Raw genomic sequence first — 10,208 nt, 5'->3', positions numbered from 1 at the left:
AAGAGGTCTGGGAGCAGGGCACATCTCTCCTGCTCCTTAACCTGTGCAAGCAGCCCACCCTGGTGTGGGGAGCAAAGCGGTGCCGGGCAAAAGTGATGTATGGGGCAGGAAGTCGCCGTGCCGTGCTCCCCGGTAGGCAGGGAGGGCTCCCCAGGGCACGGCCCTCTCCCGCCTCTGCCGGGAGACCCATCACGGGCTCTGGAAGGAGAAGCCCCGTTCCACAGGCCATCCCGGGCCCTCCGCCCTCAGGATGTGCCTCTCTCCGGGCGCGCACCCGGCACCGCTCCCGATGGCGCAGCCGCCGCGGCAGCCCGGCTGGTTCGGAGGGCCGGGCCCCGTGGGCAGAGGCGGGTGCTGAGCCCCGGGGTTCCGCGCCGCGTGCCCGCAGCGAGCCGGGCGCTGGCTGGCAGTAGGATCCCGTCAGCGGGCGGCACGGCCGGCTGCGGACTACAACTCCCAGCGCTCCGCGGCGTGGCCCTCCGGCGGCGGCCGAGGAAACGAAAGCGGCCGCCCCAGGAGCCGACTTCACCTTCAGGCCGCAGCATGAACGGCAGCGTGGCGGGCGAGGGCGGCGGCTTCTCCGAGGAGATCATCAACCTCACCCGCAGATCCTCCGGTAAGCCGGGGGCAGCTGCCCCTCGCCGGGGCCTCGGCAACGCCCGGGCCGGATCAGCCGCGCCGAGGCCTGCGCAGCCCCCGGCGGGGCGGGGAGGCCGCTTTGAGAGCGCGGCGGCAGTGGGGCTGGGGGAGCATTAGCCCCGTTGGAACGGCGGTGGCCGGAGGGTCCCGGCGGTGCGCACAGTGCCCGTTCTCCGGCACCAGCGCGGCAGCCCGGACGGTCCCGGTCCCTGCGGCCTCTCCTGCCGCTGCGTGCCCGTGGAAACGGCCCGTGGCGGAAACACCGCTGCGGGGAGAGCCGTGACGTGCGTAAAGAGAGCTGGCTGGGGCAGGATTTTGTCTTCTGCGAGCGGTGTCTGCGGAGGAGCAGCTCACGGCTGGGTTTCCCGGGACCTGCCATCTCCGGGGCAGCTCCTGTTGCTCTCAAGTGAGGTGGCAGGCGCTCAGCCTTGTGGACACCCGAAATAAGGGGGCGTTTTGAAAAGCATGAGTGAAAGTGATCATACCCTATGCTTTCAGCGTTGTGGGGTTTGGGGTAGCATTAAGGAGGGCTTCAGGGCACTGAGTGAGAGGAGTGCAGGCTGGAAGGGAGAGGGGATAGGGCAGTGTGTGGGGCATGTTTTTGGCTTTGCTTTTCCTGTCACAGCAGCGTGTGCTCTCACGGAAGCCTGGAGGAGCCTGTCCACGCTTGTATTTTCACAGGATTTATGATGCCATTCGAATGGCATTTCCAAAAGTGCAACAAGTTAGCACCAAGTGTACAGCTCCGGAGCAAAAACCTGGCTCCAAAGAACCGCAGGCTCCAGCGAGGTTTTGGAGCTAGAGCTGCACATCGGTGCGTGAGGCCTGCTTAATTAAAATGAGCATGAGAGAAAATGTGGCAGCGCTACTGTCTGCACCACTCCTGGGCGCGGCTGCTGGCTGGCCTTGGCTCTGCGGGTCTCCCGGGGACCTGCAGCACCCACATTGTTGGTGTATGTGCCATTTTCCTCTCTCGGGAGTGCAGGTAGTTCTGTGCAGGGCTGGGATCGGTCCTGGCCCCCGTGCCAGCAATAACACCCAAAGGGTGAGCCTGGTGGGCAGCCCTCTGCCTTCTCTGCTCACGGCAGTAGGCACCTGTCTGAAGGCTGCGTAGCACTGCCTGCACAGCCTTGAGCTCAAGCCATTGAAGCTATGCTTGTCAATGAAAATTCTATGCTAAATGAAGCTGGTTGTGATGGGAAAGCTGTTTCCATACATTTTGGAGCCTAAAATTTTGAGCTAGTTGAAAAGTGTTGAAGGGTCATGGTTTGAGAAGTCTTGAATGCAGCCATAGCAATTGAAATCTTATTACCAGGAGTACCATTTGTCCCATCATTAAGATGGGCTGTGTCTTTTTAGTTAGGTTTCTAGCTATGTTACTTGATTTGAAGGTCCTACAGCCCCTTAAAACCTTGATACTTCTACTGTGTGAGCTATATCTCCTTTCTGTGAAGAAACACAGCGCTGTTGGTTGTAAAGTACAGCGTAATCCCAGAATCTCTCTAATTGGAGTTTTGACTACAGTTTTTCAGAATAGGTCTGATACTAAATATCCCTGGCAAAAGTTTGCTGAGGAGGTGAATGTATGTACAATGGCAAGGCAATGTGTGCATGTCTCTTCACTGTTTCAGACTTTTTCTGAAGTACTAGGCTGAAACTAGGCAGAAAACTCTGGTTTTATGGAAAACTAAGTAACTTCATTGGTTCAATTTGTAATCTTGTTCCCTAATCCTGCCAATCATAATTTTGTAAATTTCTGTTTTTGAGGGATTTTTTTTAAGTTTAAGGGGTTTAAATGAGGCATAGGGAGGTCTGTAGCCTCAGGGAGGGTCAGTTTGGCCCAGAGCCTGCTTTTAAAAACTCTGCTGTTTCACTTCTGGCCCCTTGTAAGCATTTAAATCCCTTGTAGGGATTTAGCACTGTGTGCTCTTTTCTTCCTCTTGCTGCTTTTCTCCTAGTTCTGCTATATTGCTTTTATAGGTGCATGAACTGGAAGGAGAAGAATAGCAGAGCACTCAAGGAATTATATTTTTAGGGGAGAGCAGAGCACTCAAGGGGAGATATTTTTAGCCAGACTGGAAGTTTAAGTGCTGGAAAGGAAATACACAGTGAACAAGCCCTGTGAATACTTAACTTAGTCTAGCATGAGCTGCTGCTTCTTTTTGTCATGAAGATCTACTTCTATCTCAGGGTGCCTCTTCTGATCAATGCTGTGACTTTTAATTATTTATCCAACTGTGGGTGAAAACTTGCAATATATATATGTTTTCAAGGGGCAGTGGGTTTAAATATAAACAGGAGAAGTTCAGGTTAGGTATTAGGAAGAAGTTCTTTACTGTGAGGGTGGTGAGGCACTGGCACAGGTTGCCCAGGGAAGTTGTGAATGCTCCATCCCTGGCGGTGTTAAGTCCAGGTTGGACAGAGCCTTGGGTGACATGGTTGAGTGTGAGGTGTCCCTGCCTATGGCAGGGGGGTTGGAACTAAATGATCTTAAGGTCTTTTCCCACCGAAACCCTTCTATGATTCTGTAATTCATATGTGTATATATATGGGTTTTTTTAATATATGCAAGAGAGAATGTATTCTAAAACTGTTTCCTTCTTTCTGGCTTTTTCATAAGTGTTGATTAAACTGCATACTTTCTGCAGTATTGATTTCCCCCTCTTCCCAGATTATTGGTTTTATGGCAAATAATTTTATGTTTGTGGATTTTAAGATTTATTTTTTAATTCCCACCCAAGGGTGTATTATTGTGCACAGCTGTCCCTTCTTGGAATAGTTAATATCTACCTGAAATGTCAGTGTTTCTTCAGTCTGCTGCCTCTTCTATTTTCTTCCTTATTTGAAGCTTCCAGGAAGGAGGTGGGGGAGAGAGGGGGAGGTGTGGCAATATTGCTGCTAATATTTCTTTACTTCCCAGCTTTAGATGCATGCTTAAAATAGCATGACTCATCTAGTACATCCTTTGATCTCTTATGACTGATTTAAAGTGCTGCTTCCCAGCAAGGCACCAGGTGGTTTTACTTTTATTTGCAACTCTCCTCCGAGTTTCAAGTCCCAACTTTGAGAGAAAGTAAAAAAGAAAGAGAAAATAAATCAATCAACTTGGCTGAACATAGGGAGAATTCACCTTCAGCTGTTCTTGACAAGAGGTTTTGGATGACTGGTTTATATCAGAAAAAAGAGGGTTCCCTCTCCCCGTCCCCCATTTACTTTGATTGTATATTTGTTTTGGTGAATTTTTTTTGTCTTTTCTTTCTTCATTGCAAGCCTCTTCTTAGGGAATCTTTCCCATCCCTTGTCATATATAATTATTTACTGAGAGACTTAGCTGCATGAAAAGTGGGTAATGTGCTCTCATTCCCTGTGGTTTTTCAATTTTAATTCAATTTATTCTTCTCAATTTTGATGAAACAAGAAGTCTTAATCTTAACTGCACTTTAATCCAGCAGCTGGTTCCAGTTAGAAATCTGTAATCAAGGCTTACTTTAAAGAACAATATGAAACATAACAGAAATGTGGACATCAGTTCTGTTTAATGTGTGCGTATTCTTTCTTTTGCTTTAAATCTGAGAGCTTTGTCTTTATTTCCTTTCATGTTTTGAATCCCTGAAACAGAAAAAAGTGATTATATACAATGTGAAGTAGTGCATCTAAGCTAATCTTATTCACGGAGATGAAGGATGCCAGTCCCAGCTCCTGAGATGTGGAAGGGGATCTTTCTGAGCTCTCAGTGACCTCAAGCTGGTAGCGCAGCTCTGCTTGCCTGCTTCCTTATCTGTAGACAGGATCTAATGCTCCTTGCCTTTCCTAACTCTGTTTTCCAGCTCATGACATGCTTGTCAGGCATGATTTCTTGTTGCTCAAAGGTAATAATTTACCATAGCCTCCTGTGAAATGTCGAATTCATTCTTTTCATTTCCTGTTGTGCTGAAGAGGTATATTCCTGCTGAGGGCTGAATCAGCATCTCAGAAACAATGGCGTGTCCCTCAGTATTCTCCAACACCCATCTCAAAATGGCTCATTGGTGCTTTATGGAATGAAGCATCTGGGCCCTCAAGCATTCAGGGTCTCTTTTCTACTTTCAAGATAAGCTTCATGAAAATAACTTTTCTGGACAGTGATGGCTGGCAAGGATGATGCAGATTTGTGTGCTGTGAGTTTTAGTATGGTGGAGAGAAAAGGACAACTGGGAGGGTGCAGTCTCCAACAAGAGCAAGAATGTCTGAAGCTTTGAGCTTTTTCTCATCAGCTTTCTCTTTGGCTTACCTTAGGGCTGGGCTTCAACATTGTTGGTGGGACAGATCAGCAGTACATTTCCAATGACAGCAGCATCTATGTCAGCCGGATCAAAAAGGATGGGGCAGCTTACCTTGATGGCCGATTACAAGAAGGAGATAAAATTTTATCGGTAAGCCCTTTCTTCTGTCGCCCCATGTGTTCTTGAAGTGCTGTGATCAGAGATGATCAGTGATGTGATATGAGATGTGGGTTTGCTATTGCAGTGCACAGAGAGGGAAGGTTTGATGAATACAGTTAGGTGATGCTCCTCTGTGGAGGAGCTATCTTGGGAGTCTGGATAGAACTTTGAACACTAGGGAGATGAGTGCCTCTACACATGGGCCCATCTCTTCTGCATTCTTGATTTGTCTCACTCCTTGGTGCTGCATTTATGTTTCCTCTGACTTGGTTCCCGGAAGTTTTAGATTCCATCAGACCTTCTCTTGCTCACAACAGATTGTCATTGATACACATGTAAATAAAGGTCTTCCATCTCTTAAGATTCCAATTTTTTTACTGATCCTTTTGCTCAGCGGGATTTTTAGGCTATAAAACTTCTAGGCCATAAAACTCTTCATTTCAGCTGATCAGGAATAATACAGGCTGGTTCCCCTTTTAGAAAAATGTTTTAAAGTGGCTGAGGTTCAGTCCTGCTCATTCTTCAAACAGTTGGCAATCATACAAGACAATATGATTTACAAAGTGATTGGGTGAAGATGTAGTCTCTCCTAGTGTGATGCATAGTCTTTTAATACTGCTTAATTTTATTTTATACTTACTATGTTCCACATGTAATCATTTAGCCTCTACAGAGTGCCTTGCAGTAGTTGGAGCCTGTTATTGATCCAGAAAGTGATACTAAGTTAAATAGAGAATATTATCCTATCTTTTCTTGACAGCTTAATATTTATGTACTTGTGTTTGGGGAGTCTAAATACCAAGAGAAAGGAGGCACTGGGTATGATCTCAGGGGATATAGTTAGGGGTAGTGGGGATGAAAAAATAAAATTAGGATAGATGTCATCAGTTAGTGAATGAAATCAAATAGGTTATAAAACCTATTGCCATATTATTTTAAATAAAGAAAAATGCTAACACTTTCAAGTGACTGCCAAAATGTATGTAAGTCTTTTTTTGTTTTCCTGTTATGTCACTGTGCTTTTAAATGTATGTTTACCATGCTATTTCAAACATAAGGGTTTCAAAGGGAGAGCAGCAGAAGGAACAATGTGGGAAAGACACTCATAATAATAATTTTGCTGTAGCTGCTTTTTTATTTTCATTAGCTGTCAGAATTACACCTTTGATTTATTGCCAGTAAAGCAACAGTATAAGAGCTTGCTGTTGGCACAGCTGTCATCTTCTATTCTGATTTTGCTTCTAGGTAGTTATTTTCAGTACTTCTGTGTTGTGGCTTGGGGTTTCTCATGTAATCTCTCAACAGATAAAAATACATCTATAATATGAATGGATGAATCTTGCTGATTATAGTATCATGCCCCAAATGCATCATTTTATGAAAAAGGAAGAATTATATCTCCTTCTTGTGCTAGCCCGCATCATTAAAAATTTGCTTTTTGCCCTTCAGCAACTGGTTTTCCTTTTCTTTTTTTGCTAGGTCAATGGCAGAGACTTGAAGGATTTGCGGCACAAGGATGCTGTGGAACTGTTCAGGAATGCAGGCTGTGATGTGTCTTTGAAAATTCAGCGCAGGGTAAGCTTTACCTGTTTCTTAGGGTTATTTCTGTCTCAGCTTAGACTGGTTTCTATGACTGATAGGTTTCTATATCATGAAGCAGAAAAATATGTCCAGGTGCTCAGTGTGAATTATACGTACAAGGATTTTATAGAATCATAGAATAGTTAGGGTTGGAAAGGACCCTAAGATCATCAAGTTCCAACCCCCCTGCCATGGGCAGGGACGCCTCACGCTAAACCATATCACCCAAGGCTTCATCCAGCCTGGTCTTAAACACTGCCAGGGATGGACCATTCACAACCTCTCTGGGCAGCCCATTCCAGTGCCTCACCACACTTACAGTAAAGAATTTCCTCCTTATATCCAATCTAAACTTCCCCTGTTTAAGTTTTAACCTGTTACCCCTTGTCCTACCACTAGTCCCTAGTGAAGAGTCCCTCCCCAGCATCCCTATAGGCCCCCTTCAGATACTGGAAGGCTGCTATGAGGTCTCCACGCAGCCTTCTCTTCTCCAGGCTGAACAGCCCCAACTTCCTCAGCCTCTCTTCATACGGGAGGTGCTCCAGTCCCCTGATCATCCTCGTGGCCCTTCTCTGGACTTGCTCCAACAGTTCCATGTCCTTTTTATGTTGAGGACACCAGAACTGCACACAATACTCCAGGTGAGGTCTCACGAGAGAGAGTAAAGGGGCAGGATCACCTCCTTCAACCTGCTGGTCACACTCCTTTTGATGCAGCCCAGGATACGGTTGGTTTTCTGGGCTGCAAGCGCAGGCTGCCACCTCATGTTCATTTTCTAATCGACCAGCACCCCCAAATCCTTCTCCACAGGGCTGCTCTGAATCTCTTCTCTGCCCAACCTGTAGCTGTGCCTGGGATTGCTCCAACCCAGGTGCAGGACCTTGCACTTGGCATGGTTAAACTTCATGAGGTTGGCATCAGCCCACCTCACAAGCGTGTCAAGGTCCCTCTGGATGGCATTCCTTCCCTCCAGCGTATCAACCAAACCACACAGCTTGGTGTCATCGGCAGACTTGCTGAGGGTTCACTCAATCCCTGTCCATGTCACCAACAAAGATGTTGAACAAGACCGGTCCCAACACCGATCCCTGAGGGACACCACTCATTACTGGTCTCCAGCTGGACACTGAGCCATTGACCACAACTGTTTGCGTGCCGCCATCCAGCCAGTTCTTTATCCACTGAGTGGTCCATCCATCAAGTTGATGTCTCTCCAATTTAGAGACAAGGATGTTGTGTGGGACAGTGTTGAACGCTTTGCACAAGTCCAGATAGATGACATCAACTGCTCTACCCCTGTCCATCAGTTCTGTAGCCCCACCATAGAAGGCCACCAAATTGGTCAGGCAGGATTTCCCCTTAGTGAAGCCATGGTGGCTGTCACCAAGCACCTTGTAGTTTTTCATGTGCCTTAGCATCCCTTCCAGGAGAATCTGCTCCAAGATTTTGCCAGGCATGGAGGTGAGACTGACTGGTCTGTAATTCCCTGGGTCATCCATTTTGCCCTTCTTGAAAATGGGGGTTATATTTCCCTTCTCCCAGTCATCGGGAACTTCACCTGACTGCCATTTTATTTGAACTGTAGCCTCTCTAGTTGACCACAGCTGTAATCATCCATGCATTACTTGTTTGTGTCAATATCATGGAAGAGGTGAGTTTGGAGAACTCCCCAGGTCTTTGTTTTGCTGGAGTATGATGTGTTTTCTCAGACATCTCCTTACTCAGAGGCAAAGGTTTGTCTGTGAAGGCAAAATCTCAAGTTCTCCAGTTTTCCAGTTTTGTTTCAGAGGCCAAAATCTTACTGGAGGCAGAACTCCCCATTGTTTCAGTAGTCATCACTTAGGTTAGTGTCGAGATGTGTGTGCAGCCCACTAGTACAAGAAAGACATTAAGGTGCTGGAGCATGTCCAAAGAAGGGCAGTGAAGCTGGTCTAGAGACAAGCCTCATGAGGAGTGGCTGGGGGAATAGGGGTTGTTTGCTCTGGAGAAGAAAAGGCTCAGGGGGAGCCTTATCTCTCTTTACAACTTCCTGAAAGGAGGATGGAGAAAGGGGTTTGTCAGTCTTTTCTCCCAAGTAACAAGCAATAGGACAAGAGGAAATGGCCTCAGGTTGCACCAGGGGGGTTTAGATTGGGTATTAGAAAAAGTTTCTTCCCGAAAAGGGTTGTCAGGCATTGAAATGGGCTGCCCTGGGAATGGTCGAGTCACCACCCCTGGAGGTAATTAAAAGATGGGTAGATGGGGCACTTAGGGACATGGTTTAACAGTGGACCTGGCAGTGCTCGGTTAACAGTTGGATTCCATGATCTTTGAAGTCTTTTCCAGTCTAAATGATTCTATGAAATGTGGGCTTCTATAGTTTGAATATACTGGCATCATTTTGGATATAGAAAGAGAGGAATCCTTAATGCACTGTTGTAACTTGGAGCTAGCACAGAAGCTGACAAAGCCTGAAGCATGCTGGTGGGGAGAGGTGCATTGAGGCCCTTTTTCTGCTCCCTTAGTAAAGGAGTAAGTGTTCTGGACTAGCATACAGGGCAAGTACAAATAAAAAAACAGAGAATTAGTGATGTCCTTTTCCTTGTAAAGACATCAGGAAATGGTGTGGTGGGATGTGCATCAAGGGATGACTGGGAATATATGTCATTGCTTCTGCTGTATTAAATGTACCCAGCTCCAGCTGTTAGAGTGCTAGTTTACCAAGTGGCAGAGAAACATGAGGTGCCTGGTAGTGACTGGGAGCCCTGCAGTAAAGCTCAGTCAATCCAAAGCCATTCTAGCCCTCCCATGTGTGGAATGTACAGGTATGTGGGGAAAACATCATGCACATCCTCACAGAACCACCTGGTCCTGGCACAAAAGTGGGTGCTCTCCTGTGATGGGCTCTGACGCAAATACTTTTCTTTCCTTGTAGTTGCAGCCACAGAATGGCCCTGTGGGTCATCAAGGTGATGGAGAATCAGGTGGGCTTCCTCTAGCAGCCGTTCTTGTGCCAGGCCTGGCGCTTGCTGCGGCAGCAGTCTGGATCTTGCTGAGGTATCGACAGCGGATGTGAAGAGTTCACGTTTTGGATATCACTGCATATTTACACAGCTATGACGTAATTTAAAGATAGAGAATCAACGATCTTATCACAGACTGATGTCAAAGAGGATCACTGCCTATCATAAAGCTGCTGCTGATGTTCTCTATATATTGATTTTGTTGCAGGGTGAATGGAAGCAGAGAGGAAAAGGGGAAGGGAGATCACTCTGTTCACATATAGGGTGAGATAGCTGTTTTTTTGACTATCTGAGGAGGTTTTGACATCTCCCTCTATTTTGCACCATGAACTTTCAAACACTCATCTATATCATGTTTTAAGATGTGATTTGGTTAAACAGCATGGGGGTTGGGGTGGTTTTAAATCACAAACATTTACTAGAGGCTTTGCCTTGTTTCCACTGTATTTTTCTTGAAACTAATGAACCCTGTCTGAACCATGAATAAAGAGAAGCAACACAGAGGGTATATTATCTTTTTCACTGAATTTTTATTGGTTGTTGCTAAATGAATACCTTAGGAGAA

The 10,208-nt window shown here is 46.5% G+C and overlaps 1 protein-coding gene and 1 long non-coding RNA gene across 2 annotated transcripts; both read left to right on the top strand.

Annotated features, from left to right (window-relative positions):
* The first annotated feature begins 348 nt into the window (after window positions 1-348).
* SYNJ2BP (synaptojanin 2 binding protein) lies at window positions 349-10,151 on the top strand. The gene is made up of 4 exons (XM_057421362.1): window positions 349-616; window positions 4,915-5,051; window positions 6,540-6,635; window positions 9,556-10,151. Exons 1-4 carry the CDS (start codon window positions 544-546, stop codon window positions 9,694-9,696), a joined length of 447 nt encoding a protein of 148 aa, XP_057277345.1. The 5' UTR covers window positions 349-543; the 3' UTR covers window positions 9,697-10,151.
* Window positions 7,300-9,185, top strand: LOC130605678 (uncharacterized). Its single transcript, XR_008973759.1, has 2 exons — window positions 7,300-7,368; window positions 8,783-9,185. It is a non-coding gene; the product is annotated as an uncharacterized LOC130605678 (long non-coding RNA).
* Window positions 10,152-10,208: the final 57 nt, after the last annotated feature.

This window comes from Pezoporus wallicus, unplaced genomic scaffold (genome assembly GCF_028554395.1).
Source record: "Pezoporus wallicus isolate ANWC-B61680 ecotype Strahan unplaced genomic scaffold, APGP_CSIRO_Pwel_v1 contig_2144, whole genome shotgun sequence".
NCBI classification, from domain to species: domain Eukaryota; kingdom Metazoa; phylum Chordata; class Aves; order Psittaciformes; family Psittacidae; genus Pezoporus; species Pezoporus wallicus.
Note: the sequence above shows the minus strand (reverse complement) of the source record. Positions and strands in the feature narration are given on the sequence as shown.

Coding starts and splice junctions, on each gene's coding strand:
- SYNJ2BP (XM_057421362.1), top strand. CDS start 544: ATGAACGGCAGCGTGGCGGGCGAGGGCGGCGGCTTCTCCGAGGAGATC. Junction 5,052..6,539: donor AAGGAGATAAAATTTTATCG/GTAAGCCCTTTC, acceptor TTTTTTTGCTAG/GTCAATGGCAGAGACTTGAA. Junction 6,636..9,555: donor CTTTGAAAATTCAGCGCAGG/GTAAGCTTTACC, acceptor CTTTCCTTGTAG/TTGCAGCCACAGAATGGCCC.